At 33.5% G+C, this 19,014-nt stretch overlaps 2 protein-coding genes across 3 annotated transcripts in view; both read left to right on the top strand.

Moving 5' to 3' along the window:
• The first annotated feature begins 7,553 nt into the window (after nt 1–7,553).
• Nucleotides 7,554–19,014, top strand: part of LOC106774007 — a 24,193-nt gene continuing 12,732 nt past the window's right edge. Inside the window, exons 1-3 of one of the 2 annotated variants that reach the window (XR_002669777.1) lie at nt 7,554–8,112; nt 11,138–16,905; nt 17,018–17,217. The gene's annotated coding sequence lies outside the window, so the exon portion shown is untranslated. Of the gene's footprint in view, nt 8,113–11,137; nt 16,906–17,017; nt 17,218–19,014 lie in introns of those variants that run through there. The other variant, XM_014660795.2, reaches the window with a different exon arrangement.
• LOC106774008 lies at nt 17,224–18,561 on the top strand. The gene is made up of 3 exons (XM_014660796.2): nt 17,224–17,647; nt 17,746–17,868; nt 17,945–18,561. Exons 1-3 carry the CDS (start codon nt 17,231–17,233, stop codon nt 18,389–18,391), a joined length of 987 nt encoding a protein of 328 aa, XP_014516282.2. The 5' UTR covers nt 17,224–17,230; the 3' UTR covers nt 18,392–18,561.

Here is a 19,014-nt window from a genome sequence, read left to right as displayed (position 1 = left end):
ATATTCTTGAAATAATTTTGACTTCAACACAATTTTAGTAAGGATAAATACAATGATTTTAGGAAAAAAAACTCATAAATTTGTAAGCTTACTAGATAAGTTCTATTATGATTATAGAAATAAGAAACAAATCTTATATACATTGTTTGTATATTAGATAAATTGATTATATCTTTTTTCGATGGAGGATTTGCTTATTAAAGTTGATAATTTTTTTCTAGTGAATTTTGTTATCATGGAGATGGAGGAAGATGTGGATGTGCTCCTCATTCTTGGAAGGTCTTTTATGAAGACGGCAAGAGTACTTATTGATGTAGATGATGGCAAACACAAGGTGAGAGTGCAAGATGAAGAGGTAAATTTCAATGTTTTGAAGTCATGTCTCACCCCAATGATGAGGAAGCTTGTTTTCAAGTCGATGTGCTTAATGAAGCTTGCATGAAGGTGGAAAGGGAGATACATGTTTCATCCCCCCTTGTGGAGACCCTCATTAATGCACGTGAGTCTCTCAATGAAGAAGAGGAGAGAATGCTTGAAGAGTGTTTCATCCCCCCTTGTGCTGAAGGAGATTCCACCTCATGAGGTAAAGATTTAAGATCTGAAGACTGATGTCATTGTTGAAGAGAAGAAGTTGGATTTGAAGATGTTACTCTCTCTCACTTAAAGTATGTTTTTCTAGAAGAGGGTAGCAACAAACCAGTAATTATCAGCAGCTCCTTATCATCTGCTAAAGAGAAGAAGTTGATTGAGGTCTTGAAGAGTAACAAAGGAGCTGTAGGATGGTCTATTTTTTATCTGAAGGGGATAAGCCCTATTTATTGCATGCACCGAATTTTCATGGAGGAGGATTTAAAACTGGTGGCCCAACCTCAAAGAAGGCTTAGTCCCGTCATGAAAGAGGAGGTGAGAAAAAAAGGTTCAGAAGCTTCTTGAGGTAGGAATCATTTACCCTATTTTTTATAGCACTTAGGTGAGTCCGGTGCAAGTAGTGCCCAAGAAGGGTGACATGACAGTGGTGTGTAATGAGAAGAATGACCTCAAACCAATAAGAATTGTTACCGTTTGGAGAATTTGTATTGACTACCGAAAGCTAAATAAGGCCACTATGAAGGATCACTTTCCTCTTCCCTTTATGGATCAGATGCTAAAGAGATTGGCAGGGCAAGCCTTCTATTGCTTCTTGGACAGGCATTCTCCTCCAATCCGCTACCTCTTCTGATTTGTGGAGCTACTCTCACTTGAAGAGTGGAGTCGCCAACTCAAGTATTTTCTGGGCTTAGAAATTGCAAGATCTAAACAGGGCATTAATTTGTCACAAAGGAAGTATGCTTTAGAGTTACTAGAAGATGCAGGATTGTTGGGATGTCAACCTGTTTCTACTCCCATACAGTCAGGCACAAAATTCTCCAAGACAGAAGGANAACCCTATTCAGATGTGCAAGCCTATAGAAGACTTCTTGGCAGGTTATTATATCTAACCAACACAAGACCAGATTTATGTTTTGCTGTTAGTACTCTCAGTTAATTTCTTTCCAATCCTTTGGAAGATCACTATGCAACAACAATAAGGATCCTGAGATATATCAAGAAAAATCCAGGACAAGGATTATTTTTTCCCTCCAACACAGAACATTCTCTCAAGGCTTTTAGTGACTCTGATTGGGTTGCCTGCCTTGATACTAGAAGGTCTGTGACTGGTTTTAATGTGTTCTATGGTGCATCCTTAATCAGCTGGAAATCCAAAAAGCAAGATACTATATCTAGATCACCAACTGAAGCAGAATATAGAGCCTTAGCTTCCACAACATGTGAAATTCAATGGCTTTTGTATTTGCTCCATGATTTGAAACAACCTCTGCCACAACCAGTTCCTCTGTTTTGTGACAATCAATCTGCTATACGAATTGCACAAAATCCAGTCATGCATGAGAGGACAAAGCACATTGAAATTGATTGTCATCTCATAAGGGATAAAGTTCAAGCTGGTGTAATTAAGCTCCTGCCTATTTCTACTTCATCACAACTTGCAGACATTCATACTAAAGCTTTGCATCCAGCACAATTTCAATCTTTGTTGTCCAAGTTGAGCATTAAGGATATATATGCTGCAGCTTGAGGGGGGATATTAGAATTATTTTATTCTCTGTTCATATCTGTGCATTTATGTTCATATATTTTTATACTTATATTCCTTTTTATACTTATATTCCTTTTTATATTGCTCTAAACAATTATATATATCAATTGTACTATCTCCTGATTCAATAAGAAATACAATATTTCATCCATTCTTCTTTTATAACAAAGCAATCCAGTTCATCCAAGCGTCAAACAGCCATGAAGCCATATCATCAAGGTTAGTCCTTTCGGTCCCCAAAATTTACACCGAAACAAATATGAATATAGCTTTTGTGGCTGCAACAGAATATAAAATTGAATAAATATTTTTTCCTTTTTTACGCAATAAGAAAATTGTTACAACCAATTTTTTCTTAATGTTGCACATCTTGTTTCGCAAACCATGATAATGGTTGTAAATGTTGGGCTTTTCTCCTCCGTAGGTCAAGAGATATTTTTTTTTTTTCCACTCATATATACCCCTTCTACAACCATAAATAGGTGTTTTTTTCTCACATCCAAAAAACAACACCCATATCTCTTCTTTTCCTCTCACTTATTATTTTCTCCTCTCTTTATATTTGATTATGGGTTTATATTTAATGTTTAAAAAAGTTATTCTTATTACTTCTGAATTCCTCAATGTGTAAACACGTTCTTATTGTAGTATGTGAGATTTGCACATACATTATTATAAATAAATCCTTAAAAGCAATAATCATGCACAGAAAATCCAAGTTCTGTTCTTATCAAATTCTCTAATAATATATGCAACTTTTTTTTTGTTTAATTTATATCTTTTTAAAATTTATATTAATAAAGCAATATTTGTTATAAACATTTGTGAAAGATTCGACTTAAGTCACTTTTAAGTTATTTAAATATTTTTACTTTATTTGATACTATAAGTTGAAAGCTATATAATTATAATTTTTAGTTGTTTTAAATTAAAAAAAATACGCCGTGTCTTTTTTATATTAATTTTTTTATAATATCACTTTTTTGTGTTAATTTTATTTTTTATAAACAAAATATTTCATAAATATTTAGATAGATATGATTATTAGAGGATATTTAACTTTCTCTGTTTAAATTTACACTCGCAATATTGTGTCCTTATCATTTACATTTTGAGTTCAATTTGAATAGATTATCGTCTCTATAAATCTAGCTAGTTATACAAACATATTTTTATTCACAGAAATATAATTAAATTAACTTTAATATGCTAAACACTGTTTAAGTGATTAAATAAAATAAATTTAAATAAAAAAAATAATTTCAAAGTTCATTAGACAATAATTAATAAAATATGAAATAGGTTCAAAACAATACTAAAAAAATATTAACAAATAAAAAAATAAAGAAGAGTAAAAAAAAAGTAGTTGGTGTGACTTTAACTATACTTTTTAGTGTCATAATTAAAAAAGAATAACATATCATGATATGTTAACATGTCTTAACATTTATTTGATATAGTTACACGTCTGCTTTTATTAAAATAATATAATGTATGGTAAATCATAAATAATTGTAAGTTGATAGGTTCAACTTTTATTTAATGAAGTGGGTGATGTTAGGACTTACTAATTTATTCTCATTTATAATCTATCATCTATCGTTTTAATAAAAGTTTATATATCAGTATATCAAAAGAATGTTACACGTTTTATATGTCATTATGTCAAATGAATGTTAAGACACGTCAACCTGTCAACGTATCATTATCTTACAAATTAAAATCAACCTTATATAAAATGTAAAGGTGAGAAGGAAAATGTAAAAATTGGATGACAATTAGAGTGAAAGAAAGAGTATAATTATTGAACTTTTAATGGATAATATGAAATTAAAAAAACTCATTATATTAAGTTGTAGTATTGAGTTTCTTTTAGGTTGAAACCGGGTAAAAGTAAACTTTTAGTAGTAAAATTCGTTTAGTCTAAAGATAAGACAAACATAATTTAAGTTTTAAAGTTTAGAGTGTAGATAGTGATAAATATAAATGTTATTTCATATATGACATACATACCAAATCTTATTTCATTTTTGAGAATTTTGCATTCATCATCATTTCACGAATCTTCTACTGCCCAAGAAGAAACCACGAACTTCTGAATTGTATTAATAAGATGAGTGAAAAATGTGAAATTCTAATAATTGCCATGCCAACTTTTTTTCTCCTTCCTTACACACGGATTCTCTTCTACAAGAAACAATGACTTGTATTAATTTTTCAAAATTAACATTCATATTAAACACATTACTTTCCTCAACACACTTTTTCTATATTTAAACTCATACTAAAACTGAATTTCTTGATACATAATAAATAGAATTATTTACTACATTCAAACTCATACTAAAACTAAAACTCTTAATACATTAAATAACATCATTTGTTAAGATGATGATCAAGATGAAATAATATATCCAATAAATATAAATAAGATGAATTCTAATTTATAACTTAAAGATAAAACTTATTTATATGTGAGATTTCCAATTATTAGGTTTTTTTTTAAAGTGACCTCAGATGGTGGAATTATCCACATCTTTAGTAGAAGTTCCGTGTGAAGACTGAGAGTGTATCATAAATATTTAGTATGGTTATTTACGTTTCGGTCCACTCCATGGAGTACAAAAACACCATCCATGAGAGTATGAGCACATAACAGATTGAAGAAGTGAGAGAAAGAAATGAAGAAGGTGTTTGTCTTTGCAACTGTGGTGGTGGCAGTGGTGACGATAGAGGTGGCTACGACGACAGAAGGTGTGACTTGTAGCCCTGTGGAGCTGAGTTTTTGTTTGGGAGCAATAACTTCGTCATCTTCACTTAAAGTCCAATTGTCTTAGTTTAGAATTTTTTTTTTTATTTTTATTAGACATGTATAAAATATAGGTTTAATAGATTCGAAGGTCTCTATATTTGGGGATTTGTTTCAATTGGGTCCTCCAATTTTGGAAGTGATCAATTAGGTCCCTAATTTTGTCAATTTGAATCAATAAAAGCTTTTCCGTTAAATGCAGTTAACGCCGTGAAGTTTTTGAACATATGGCACGCTGACGCTTCCAGGTAGTACCGTTTTAAGTGCATAGATGAATTATAAAAGGGTGAAATCCCTTTTAATTTAGGAATTTCACCTTCAAATACACCCTTTAATTTAGGGATTTCACCCTTTTATAATCCTCCTATGCACTTGAAATAGTGCCATCTGAAAGTGTCAGCGTGCCACATGTTCAAAAACTTCACGGCGTTAACTGCATTTAACGGAAAGGCTTTTATTTATTTAAATTGACAAAATTAGAGACCTAATTGATCACTTCCAAAATTGGAGGACCCAATTGAAACAAATCCCCAAATATAGGGACCTTCAAACCTATTAAACCTAAAATATATTAGACAGAACTTTTAGTTCTATATATAGACATGTCAACACATTTTGTAATCACTTTTGAGATATTGAATTAAATTTTTTTCAAATTTTAATTCCTTGAAAGGCCGACTGAAGAATCCAAAGAATTCCCTCGATTACCTCCCATTTACTTTCCCATTCCTTTCATTTTTTTCAAATCAGCATTCTCACTCCTCCACTTAACACCGTATGCCACTCCACTGCTGACTCGTGGCTCATTCCTGCCACACCACCACATCTTTCTCTCACCGCCACATCTTCAACCTTGCGTCAACCTTTTGCATGCGATAGAGTCATCAACCACATCATTTTCATTCTTAATTTCACTTTCCAGTCGCGCATCATCATCAATCACATTTGAGTGTTCCTCCCTGCACCTCACCCATCGCATCTGCATCTCCCTCTTCTTTCATATTTCTAATTGTGTCCTTATCATATAATTTTTTTATTGCTTTTTTATTCAACCCATTCACCAATTAAACATAAGGCATCAATCCCTTTGTCCTCTACCTCTCTTTGCCACTGCATTTCATATTCTCCTACACCCCCTTTCTTTCTCCTGTTTTCTCGCCGGAGTGTTTCTCCCCCGCCTCCCCTCCTCCCTCATTTTATTTGTTGCATTTTCACTCTTCATTCTCAAAGACCTGTTTTTAGTGGTTGTGTCGCAGTGGGGGTGAGCTCTTGTAGTGGTGGTTGTGCGGTTGAAGACCTTGCCACACTTGGAAGTGAGGTTGAGATGCGGTTCACGGTAGTCGCACTTGGAAGTGCGGTTTACGCTCGCCGCACTTGGAAGTGCGGTTTACGTTCACCGCACTTGGATCTGCGGTTGATGTTCATCGCAGTTGGAATTGCAATTTAGGGTTTTTCTCACCCTTGGGTGTGGCTGCTGTGACCTCCTCCGCTTACATCCACATCCGTAGCGGCTCCGACTACTAGAAGGTTCTGCAGGTGCCCCTTCTAGTCGGCGACAACAACAAGAACTGGGACGAGGTGAAGAGTTGTCTGGTCGTTAAACCTGATCTGTTTTGAAAGTGATTTGACAGGTTTTGAAAGTGATCTGTTAAAGGTGAGATTTTTTGGAACGGGTTATGAGGGCAGGGTGCTGGAGACAAGCGGTGGGGTTGGAGGAGGAGAATAGGGCGTTGATGGAGATGCATATTCAGCCCTTGTCGTTGCTGTTGGGGGGAGTCCTTTGATTTTGAGGGTTACGAGGGGTGTTTGTTTCTGGGATCTGTTGAGGCGAGGTTGCAGCGGGTGGCGAAAGAGATCGAGCACTTGAAGTTGCGGTTCGTCTTCTCCGCACTTGAAGCTGCACTTGGAGCCGCGGTTCATCTTCTTCGCACTTGGAGTTGCAGTTCGTCTTCTTCGCACTTGAAGCTGTGGTTCGTCTTCGTCTTCTCTGCACTCAGAGCTGCGGAAGTGCGGAAGTGCGGTCTGACTTCTCCTCCGCACGTGGAGCTGTGGATAGTTGAAACTGGGGTTTAGGTTTTCTATTTTTGTTTTCTTTGTTATATTTAATTAGATTTTTATTTAATTTGTTTTAAGTTTAGAATTTGTATGTATAGATATTATATATTATTTAGTATTTTTTATATTTATTTTTAATATTAAATTTGTTTAAAAAATATATGTATGAAATATTATTTTAGCATATTAAATTTAATTTTTTTAATAAGATGAGGTGCATACAAGAATTAAAATACAGAGTAAAGGTTGTTGATGGTTTAAAACTCATTATTTTATTAATGGTTAAATATGTTTACACTGTTTGACACATTTTTGCTTTAATGTTAACCGAGAAACGCGTTTGAAACAGAAAATAAAGTTAAAAAAATTTAGTAAAAAAGACTAAAACCAAAATTTTCTAAAGTTGAATAACTAAATTGTACCTTACTTTAAAAGAGAAATTAAAATCAAAATTGCCCCAAAATATAGAGAATAAAAACATATTTAACTCTTTTATTAAATAAAAAAAGGATAAAACTGTTAATTTGAAAATGTAGGATAAGATTGGTGAGGTGCAGGAGTAAGTCTCATCACATTTTACTCTGCTAGGGTTTTCCTCCTCAAGCGTCTCTACATTACCGTAAGCCATTCTTCTTTCTAGAATCACCTTCTTCCATTTCTTTGCTTCTTCCACATCACAGAAGCTCAAACCTAGGTTTCTTCTTCCTTTTTCATTTTTCTTCAAATTTCACCGATTGTTTTCCGTTTTTGACCGATTAAACACCTTTTCGATCTTCCATTTGCAGCGTTTAAAACACCATTTTCACCGATTAATCGATCCACTTAGTGATTCTTCTCGTTTCTAGGGTTTCTTTGGTCTAGGTTACAGATCTCTGAGTTTCTTTCTGGGATCTGGTTTGTTCTTTTCTGACTCTGCGTCGATCTAGAGTGTCTTCCGGTTTCTCTCTCAATCTAGAGATTCTTCAACAATTTCCGCCACGTCCTTCTTCGTCTCTCATCGGAGAACCTTCGAAGAGTCCAGATTCGTCTTTGCACAGTCTCAGACGGCCTCTCATTGGAGCGTCTTCTATCATATGGTATTCAGAGCTTTGGTTGCGTCCACGCGTCAAAGGTAAGTATCACTTTCCTTGTTTCTTTTCGTTTTGCTTTGAGTTTTGTTTCTTCCGAATCTGTTTTGTCTTGATTCATGAGTTGTCTGAGTTTCATTTGATTCTGAGTCGTGTTTATTTTGTTCTTCGATTTTTTCCGCGTTGAGTTGTTTTAATTTTGTCTTGCTTTGATTCAGTTTCTTGTTGTTGTTCTGCGTTTAGGTTTCAATATTGTGTTAAGTGTTATGTGCTTGCTCTGTACTTTGAGTCCATGTTTTGAGTCTTATTATCATTTTTAATTCGGTGAATCCTTTGTTTTGAGTCTCTTAAGTTTTGAAATCTATTTCTGTCGTGTTCTAGTCATGTGCACCTCAATTTTGGTGTAGTTTTCAAACCATAAGAAGCTATGAAGTGATTAATTGAGCTTGATGACAGTCTACCTAAAACACTCACAGTTTCATTGCTTGCTTTCTTGTCAGCGTGTTTTCTGATTGAGTGTTTATGATTACACTGTGTCTGCATCTTTTCTTGTGTGTTACTGCTTGTATAAGTCTAAGCACATCATATCAGCAATGAATTGCCTAGCAAAGCTTGGGTGCTTATGACAAACAGCAGCAAAATTCTGTTTAATGCAGTTTCACCGAGACTGATTTTTCTTTGAACTGGTGTGTGAGTCAATTTCAGCTTAGTATTAGATCATTACTAAGTGTCTAAGTATTCTAAATTCCTAGAGTCTTTGCTTTTTGGTGTTTTAATTCAGTCCTGCAGAATTATTTTTTGGAATTTGGAATCTGTTATTACACTTATGGTGTCTAAAAGTTGTTCTATTAAGTCTGAATTGGTTGGTTAAAAAAAAAGGGCAAAGTTTCTGAAATTCCAAAGCAGCAGTGAAACTGAGAAAAAGCCATTCAAATCAGTAACTTGGACTTAATAGAGCATTAATACATGTATGTGGATATGCTTGTGCTGAATTCATTGACTATAAGGTGTATTATGCAGAAAAATGCAAAATGAATACTGCACCAAATCTGCCAAATCAATGTTTTTCTGCAAATAGCGTTTTATTTTCCCAATTCTGCAGTTCCTTGTTTGACCATTTTTTTTTGCTTTGTTCATCTGTTCTAGAACTATTCATAGGTTCTGTTCTGTTTGAGTGCCTTCCTTCTTGATAACTTTGTTTCTCGTTTGTCCTTATTGGCTATCTTAAGTTTTGTCCATCACATGTGAACTCTGTTTAGCTGTTCTTAATTGAAGCATTTGTTTGCTTTATTCATCTGGTCTATAGATTGTCTTGAATCTGTTTGCTCTGCTGTTTTGTCCATTTTCCTTGCTTTGAGCTGTCCTGTTTTGTTCTCTGTACTCACATTGCTTAGCCTTAGCCTACCCATTTCTTGATTGAGAAGCTGTTATACTCTGGTTTTTTGAAATTGAAAAAGAAGGTAATTGTGAATGGTAGCATTCTAGGTGGTGGTGATCCACAGGATTCTTTGGCCTAGACTGAAATTTCTTTTTAAACCTGCCCTTTGAGCATGCTAGAGAGAGACCTGAGTTGTGAGTTTTGTGTGGCTGCATCTAAAAGCCAAATTTATTGTTGAGAGTGTGTAGTAGTTTCAAGAGCTGAACTAAGTCCATTTTTGAATCTGAAATGTGCTAACTCTTTAGTTGTGCAGTTCTTTTATTCTAATTGACATTTACACGGACTAAAGCTGTTCAAAATCAAGTTGCAATGTGAAAGTCTAACACCAAGAGTAGATACAGTGGTACAAAAAGGTTTTTTTTGTTATTAGCATAACCTACACCAAGCTGAATAAGGGAGTTTCTTCATCCTTTTTGTGTAGTTTCGTGTTAGATGTGTGCTTGATTAGAAATAGTTAACCATATTTGTTTGAATATTATGCTTGGATATCATATGGTTTAACTTTTCCTGAAAATTGAACGTAGTCCACCATGTTGCAGCAAGCTATGATTGTTTGAACTGGAATGCAAACTTTTTTCTGCACTCATTCTTATCTTTCAATTGATTATTGAAATCTGTCTTGAGTTCCGAGTAGCATCATCACTCTTTGTTGAGAGCAGTTTTTTTAATTGCATTGAGAAAATAATTTCCTGGTATTAATCACAAGCAGATTTCAGTCTTGTTCAAAGTGATTGATTGCACACCTTTGCGTGCCCCCTAGCTAACTAATTATGAACTGAGAGTTAATTTGTACATGAGCTGATTTATAAAAAGTGATTTGAATATACTATATTGTTACAATCAATTTTTTTTAACGTTGCACATCTTTTTAACGTTCACATCCAAAAAGATACCACACATATCTCTTCTTTTATTCTCATTTTTATTTTCTCTCTTTTTATCTTTTTTTTCCTTAATTTATATTTACTCTTTAATTTCTATATATTTCTTTTAAATCATTTAAATGTTTAAATCGACACTGNNAATAATCCTNTTAAAGGAAATTGTGTCCTTATAATTTGCATTTGAAATGACTTCAATTTTAATAGATTGTATCCATTGCTAGTTATACAAACTTATTCATATTCATAAAAATATAATTAAAAATAATTTTAATATGCTTCAAATATAACTTAAGTGNTTTTAAAATAAAATAATTAGACATTAAATTACATAAAATACAAAATAGTTTCAAAGCAATACATAAAAAAGTAAATTAAAAAAATAAACACGTCTTCTGCTAATAACGTGGACCTCATTAACTCAAGCTCATCTTTCTAAAACTTAATGTAGACGTACAATTTCTACTTTCTAAAACTTAATGTAGACGTACAATTTCTACATGAGATGTATAGTTAGGCATGGCTTTGTGCATGATATGAAATATAGTTAGGCATGGCTTTGTGCATGATATGAAATATAGTTAGGCATGACTTTGTGCATGATATGAAATAAACGTTATAAATAGACATAAGGATTTTCTTCATTCTATCCATTTAACTCATTCTATCCATTCTCCTCATTTACCATACAATATTCAGTCATAATGAAAAAAATATTTTTTTGTTTTCATCGTGTTTTTTCTGTTTCAGGATTCTAGTGGAACATTTGACTACTGGACCCTGGCAGAAACTTTGCCACGTGGATTTTGTTTCATCAATTCCTGCTTGTCAACAAGAAGAAATTTTTTCACAATACATGGTTTATGGCCGTCAAATTTTAACGGCATACATTCACGTGATTGTGATCCATTTAACCCTTTATCTATTTGTCAGGTAAATTTTTCATTTAAATTTATGGATATAATATAATTTTAATATAGTATTTAAAAGATTACTAATTNTTATTTATTTTGTTATTAGATTTTATCAATAAAAACTCTCCTGCAAAATTATTGGCCAAATTATCGAAGTGATTCTGATTTATGGAGTCGTCAATGGAAAATGCATGGGTCATGTTCTAACCTTATTTCTACGAGAATTTTATAACTTACTATGACCTATGCATTTTCCATTGAAGTCTCCATAAATCAGAATTACTTTTACGATAATTTGGCCAATAATTTTGCAGGAGAGTTTTTATTGGTAAAATCTAATAACAAAATAAATAACAATTAGTAATCTTTTAAATACTATATTAAAATTATATTATATCCATAAATTTAAATGAAAAATTTACCTGAGAAATAGATAAAGGTTAAATGGATCACAATCACGTGGATGTATGCCGTTAAAATAATTTGACGGCCATAAACCATGGATTGTGAAAAAATTTCTTGTTGGCAAGCAGGAATTGATGAAACAAAATCTACGTGACGAAGTTTCTGCCAGGGTCCAGTAGTCAAATGTTCCACTAGAATCCTGAAACAGAAAAAACACAATGAAAACAAAAAATATTTTTTTCATTATGACTGAATATTGTATGGTAAATGAGGAGAATGGATAGAATGAGTTAAATGGATAGAATGAGGAAAATCCTTATGTCTATTTATAACGTTTATTTCATATCATGCACAAAGCCATGCCTAACTATATTTCATATCATGCACAAAGCCATGCCTAACTATATTTCATATCATGCACAAAGTCATGCCTAACTATACATCTCATGTAGAAATCGTGCGTCTACATTAAGTTTTAGAAAGATGAACTTGGGTTAATGGGTCCACGTTATTAGCAGAAGACGTGTTTATTTTTTTAATTTATTTTTTTATGTATTGCTTTGAAACTATTTTGTATTTTATGTAATTTAATGTCTAATTATTTTATTTTAAAAGCACTTAAGTTATATTTGAAGCATATTAAAATTATTTTTAATTATATTTTTATGAATATGAATAAGTTTGTATAACTAGCGATGGATACAATCTATTAAAATTGAAGTCATTTTAAATGCAAATTATAAGGACACAATTTCCTTTAACAGGATTATTACCAGTGTCGATTTAAANATTTAAATGATTTAAAAGAAATATATAGAAATTAAAGAGTAAATATAAATTAAGGAAAAAAAAGATAAAGAGAGAGAAAATAAAAGTGAGAATAAAAGAAGAGATATGTGTTATCTTTTTGGATGTGAGAAAAAACATCTTTTTATAGGTGTAACGTTAAAAAGATGTGCAACGTTAAAAAAAATTGATTGTAACAATATAGTATATTCAAAAGTTATAAATGTCTGGACACAAACGATCCCCCAACTACATCAACTGTCCTACAATCGGTAATTGTGGTAATAGAATAGCATTATTGTAATAATTTGTATTGTGAGTCTTCTACTACAAAAATAATGTAATAATGTAATTTTTTGCAGTTTTATAATAAACGTTCTGAGTATTGAAATATATATCATCTCCCCTGAGTAATGTTACCTCGGTCAGAAATGGGCTTTTATGAAGAATATACAAAAATGACTATTAAAAACATTACAAATTTAATTTCTTACTATTGCATTTCACTATTAAAATCACTCCATAGAGCACTACATGTGGACCAAATTAAACCTTTTACATGAATTATAGTATGACATAAGGTTTGACAAATTAAACCTTTTGTATTAAAACTGCTAGTTTAAAATCAATTTGTCAATACACCAAATATTAAACAAACTATTGCCACATCACCACCCCTGCCACGTCACCATATTCTTTAACCTTCAGAAACAGAAACCTTAATCTGGCAAAAACCCTAGCCGTCGTTCTACTTCCGCCAGGCCATAAGCCGTCGTCGTCACCACCATGCACTACCATTGCGAGTCCTTCACGCCGTCGTCGCACAGTAACCACCGCCTTCATCATCGCGCCACCATGCCTTGCTTCAGGACACCATCGAACTGAATCATCTTCATGCCAGAGAAACCAGGACCACCATCCCCACCACGCAAGGGGAAGACTTTCTCTTTAAACAAGATAAATAGGGCGTTCATCTTCACGGTGGTCCTGTGCAAACGACAGTGGTCAGCTGCTAGTTAAGGTGTTGCCCTTTGGCCTCCCTTGAAAAACGAGAAGCAGAATTGATGTGATAAGTAGTTGAAACAATCAGAATTGATGCTTAAGTAGTTGAAACAGATCAATGCAGCAATGAAGAAACTCAATTAAGCATCATTCAGAACACCAAAACTAGCAGAACTAGCAGTTTCAAATTGTCATTAAAAGAACCAAACACAGTCAGACTTAGATTAAACAATATGGACAAGAGTATCGTGATGCAATACAGAAATTGGTATTAAAATAGTGTTGATGCAAAAATGAAGAAGTGCAAAATGCAATCAGAACAATATTGATCCTGGTGATTCAGCAAACAATTTAGAACTATATTGAATGCAATAGCAACTTAAACACTCGCAGATGCTTCAATATGATCATTTAAACTCCTTTTCCTGCACAATGAACAATCCAAACAGTGAGCAACACAGTTAAAACTAAATCTCTCTCAAATTGCCAAGAAAATAGGCCAAGTCAACTCACAAATCTCTCATCACTCAGGCTTCTCTTAAAAATTTTAAAGCACACAAATGAGGGTTTGGAAGGGAGATTCTCCCTTGTCAGTTTAAGGTTGGAGAGTCTTTTAGACCACCACCACCTAAGAGGCTAACAAACACACAAACCTTCTTTCAATTTTCAAGAAATCCAAAGTGAAAGAGCTTCTCAATCAAGAAATTGATATGCTAAGCAATGGGCAGATAGAACAGAAAGGACAGAACAACTACTAAAGCACAGAAATGGACAACACAGTACAAAGGCACTCTAGACAGACTCTAGAATAGATGAATAAAGCAAAGAAAAAATCCAATTAGGAACAACAGATCAGAATACACGTGAAATGAGACAAAACCAGAGTTATCAACCAAGACAAGCAATGAACAAAGCTTTGAAGAAAGAAGGCACTCAAACAGAACCTATGATTGGCACTAGAACAGATTTAAAAACAATAAAAAGACAGCAAGAAGCTGCTGAAATGTCTAGGATAAACCCAGTCCCAGTTTCCAAACTCTGATTCTGTGTTTTTAGTTTTTTTAAAAACATGAATTGCACAGGCCTATTTGGCTTTTCAGAACTTTTAATTGAACTTCCTTTTTTTTTAATAATGACTGTTTTATGCTGAAGATAATATGACCACTCCTTTTGCTACAATCCAATTATGATGCTCAACCAGAATCAGAGATAGATACACTAATGATGCAGCAACTTGTGAATGAAAAATGCCAAAAGTTTGGTGGTTTAAAGAGTGAAAATGCTTAGGACAACTATAACTCGTGGTTTCTTTGCATCATCAATTTCAAGTAACTAAAACAACCTTGTTTGTAAAGCAAATGGATGCAGAAACACACTATCTCAGAATTTCACTTAGTCAGCCCCCAAATTACTCAATGTATGCAAGTTAACCAACCAAAATTTGACTCAGATATTGAAACAACATATGAACAAATCACGGGACTCAAAACAGTAAAGAAAAGTTGAACAAACACTATCAAATTAATGGAAGATGTCCAGCAATGATCTAATGCTAAACCAAATTAAGACAAGCAAAAGCTGGACTCAAACAAGAAATGCATATCAGTCTACTGCAGAACAAAGAATTTTCGCTGTGACTTTCACACTAACAACCAAGCTAATGCTAAGCATATCACGGCTTTTTCTGGTTGGCACTTTGTTACTAGTCATCTCAGCATTCCAACTCAGAAATTAAACACCAAACAGTTTCAGGTTTTAGCTTCAAACAGTTTATTAAACCAAAATTTCAATGACTGCATCCGAGCTTACAAAATCTCAGTAGTTTTAATTTCCTTTTCAGAATTAAAGTTGAGAATTTGATGTTTGAGAATCATATAAAAAAGAATTGAATTTCTACCCAAACCACAATTAGTTTCCCCTGTCAACTTCACAGAATGGGTTGCATCAATATCAATAAATACGTTATTTGTTGAATATTGAAGTGTTCTTAGCTTGGGGCTCATTAATATTTATAACGTACCAAGTCTTCTTAGCTTGGGTCTCATCAATGTCAATAAATACGTTATTTGTTTGAATTTTCAAGTCTTCTGATCGTAAAATATGGGTTAGAAAATTAAATACCTCAATCACATCAATACATTATTATTAGTTGTGGAAAATATAATATATAAAAAAAGAAGAGTTCCACCATGCATAAAATTTTGAGAAACGCAGGAATCTCTCTGTTTTCAATATATTTAATCATTCCACAACCTTGACATTCAGGATTTACAAATTTGGTTTTATTTTTATTACAAAATAAATTCTAAACTCATCAATTTAATTTTATAAATCTATTTATACTATAAGTTTTAAACCACTTATATCTTATATTTCTTTATTTATATTTATACCATTCTAAGTCATCGTTCACTAAGATAATCTCTTTTTCGTTCATTAAACAAAATAATTCTCTATATACTGGGTTGTCGATTCGTTAGATGTTTGTATATATTCCTTTTATAACTGCAATTCCTTTTCGAATATACTCTTATTTACAAACATTCTGGCTAAGGCAATCATAGATACAAAGTACTTAAGTTTTTAATTTCACAACATGTACTTTATGTGAATTGAAGCTGATTAGTTTATTAAGGGGATGACATACTCATTTTGTTACTGTTGGAGTTTGATTTGATGGATTGATGTTTTTTTTTTTTAGCTATTATTTATTACGTTTTATATTAAGATATATTTCTTCATATAAATGTGAGGTCAACAATTTAATAACCTATTGAGTAAATGAGGATGCCTGTAAGCCTAAAAGAACAATATCAGGGTTCATTTTGTAGAGTTTTTTTATTATTATTATTATCATTGTGAACTATTCTTTTATGATAATATAATTCCTTTTCTTTTTTCTCTCGGCTAGTGCTAAAAATCTCTTAGGTGTTACTCCCTACACTTCCACGTAATGTTCCTTGCACCTCCTTTTTCGCTTTTTGCCCTTTCTTCTTATTGTAATATTTAAAAGCGTCCCGATATTCTAACACCATTCCATTTAACACCATTTTGACACTCTGACGTGGCAGGCAACGATTGGTTGTTTTTTTTTTAAAAAAAATGTCAAAAAGAATTGAAAAAATAGGAGCAGATTTGAAAATTTGATTTCCTCTTTTGCCCTTGCCCTGTTTCATCAGAGAGAAACGTTTTTACAGTTCTCATTTCTCCATTTCACACCTGTTTCCTCTTTCCGGTTTGGTTGTGGTCGTCGCTCTTCCCCATCTCTGACCCTATCATCTTCGTTTTGTTGTTCGATTTCGTTGCCGGCGAGGCTATCGTTGTTCGACGTTCGTGGGCGTGTTTGATTTCTTCGATCTTGGTGTGGTTTTGTCCTCCCTTTGTTTCGAAATGGCAAGTAATTCGAGTAAGGTAAGCGTCGCCTTCATCCTTGGTCTATTTATCTTTCCTCCCTTTTGTTTGTATTTCGCAGTATTTAGTGTTTTAGGGTTTTCAACATTTGTGGTTGATGTGGTTGGTGCAGTTGACGGTTAGACACTCATTTTCTACTCACTATATATCAACTCTGACGAAGGAACTGACACAGGAGCAAAGGTCATTGATTTGTGGGACTCCTTTTGGTTGGTTCGTAGAGGTGAGTGAAAAAGTTAGATTGGCTAGGAATATTTTGAGTGAATTAGTTGTGAAATGGGATGACTGTAATGGTTGTTTTGTAATNGGANATAAAGAAATCCCNATGANAGAGAATGANTTTTGTTTAGGTCTGGGGTTGAGTATTGAAGGTAAGGACTTGAACTTGAAAGGAAATTTTACAAAAAGTTCATGTGTTAAATATGTAGGGAAAGACACAAAAGATTTAGACTTGGTTTACAAATGTATGATCAGGAAACGTAAGAAGAAGATTCCTTGTTCTGATTTTTGTAGTCTTTATATTTTAGTTGGGATATCTGAGTTATTAATTCCCAATCGCAGTGGAAGAGTGTTTCAAGTTTTGTATGAAATCGTTGATAATTTAAGTGGTTTGGGTAATTATTGTTGGGGTAGTATAGTGTACCGTTACTTGGTAGGTAGTTTGTCGAAAGCTTCAGATGGATTGAAGAAAGGAAAAGGCACAAGCAATGTTTACATTGATGGATGCACTTACATGCTGCAGGTAATATGATTAGTTAAAAATTCAGAATTGTAATTGTGTTTACTTGTTGATAGAATTGTATTTTTGAGTAGCGTTTGTGATGATGATTTTTTATGTAGGTTTGGTTATGTGAGAAATTGTTACCTCCGAAAGGTGAAATACATAAATCTCCTAGAATTTTGCATTGGATGAATGTACATTTGGGAGACAACATTGTGAAACAAGCTTTGGAAAGTGGTGTGGTATGATGTTTAATGATTGTGTTATTCATTTTAAGATGTATGTGTTGGTTGTGTGATATTAGGTGTTCAATTTCAGGTTGTTGATGAATTTGGTGTTGGCGCAACGAAAAATTTCAAATATGACGAACCTTCCAAGCAAAGTAAAGTTGATAAATCACCATCTGCAAAGAAATTACTGAAACGAAGCCTGAAAGATAGTGTTATGCAGACGATGGTTCGTCAGCAAAAACTAGTTGCAGGGCTTAAAATGAAGCTTGTTGAGTTGGACAAAGAAGTTGCGTTTGAAAAGTCTAGACGAAGAGGACCGGAGGAAGGTGGAACGGAGGAAGGTGGACCGAGTGTGGCACGTGAAGATCCTTCGTTCTCTTCGGGAGGCATTTCCCCGAAAGGCATTTCATCTAGACCCATGTCCACTGATGCAGCTGCATTGAAGACTTTTGTCAGGAAGGGTTCACGACCGCGGATCAAGAGCAGAGCTCTTAGAACTCCTTTTACTGGAAGTTTTAGAACAAAAGATGTGTGACCTGGAGATGTATTAACAGATTTTAAACTTATGTTTTATGTTCATAGATGTTGGTTTGTTGAATGTTTTGTTTAGTAATTTGAATTTGTACACAGATGTTGTTGAATGGTACATTAAACTTTATCTTTTTCAAATGTTGTTGAAGTTAATGGAATGAGTTGTGTGATTGATATTGGGAAATTCACTTGTTAAAAATTTGACTTGACAGATATTGTGGTTTATNTTGGACTTAATGTACGCAAGGAACAATGCATGTGGACATGGACAACATTCTTTGTTGATTACATTAAACTTGCTGAATTCAAAACGTTAAATACTTTTAATGAAATTGGGTTTAGATTGTGTGTTGGGGGTGGAGTGGAGATTTAGGGAACCCCAAATTCGTTGGAGAAAGGTGTTTTGTTGAGTGAAAGTGGTCGGATGAAATTCTGTGTGAAGTGTTGTGAAAAACTGTGCAGTAATCGTTTACCATGAGGTGGTAAACGATTACGCGCATGTTCTTGTGTTTTTGTACAGAAAGTCCTTCACAGGGCACCCTGATTTTGTACACAGGGTACCATCAGTGCAAATCTGCAGTTAAAGGCAAATTTGGTAAGGGTTTTGATGGTTTTTGGTTTGGGATG

The sequence above is a fragment of the Vigna radiata genome, chromosome 9 (genome assembly GCF_000741045.1).
Source record: "Vigna radiata var. radiata cultivar VC1973A chromosome 9, Vradiata_ver6, whole genome shotgun sequence".
NCBI lineage: Eukaryota > Viridiplantae > Streptophyta > Magnoliopsida > Fabales > Fabaceae > Vigna > Vigna radiata.
Note: the sequence above shows the minus strand (reverse complement) of the source record. Positions and strands in the feature narration are given on the sequence as shown.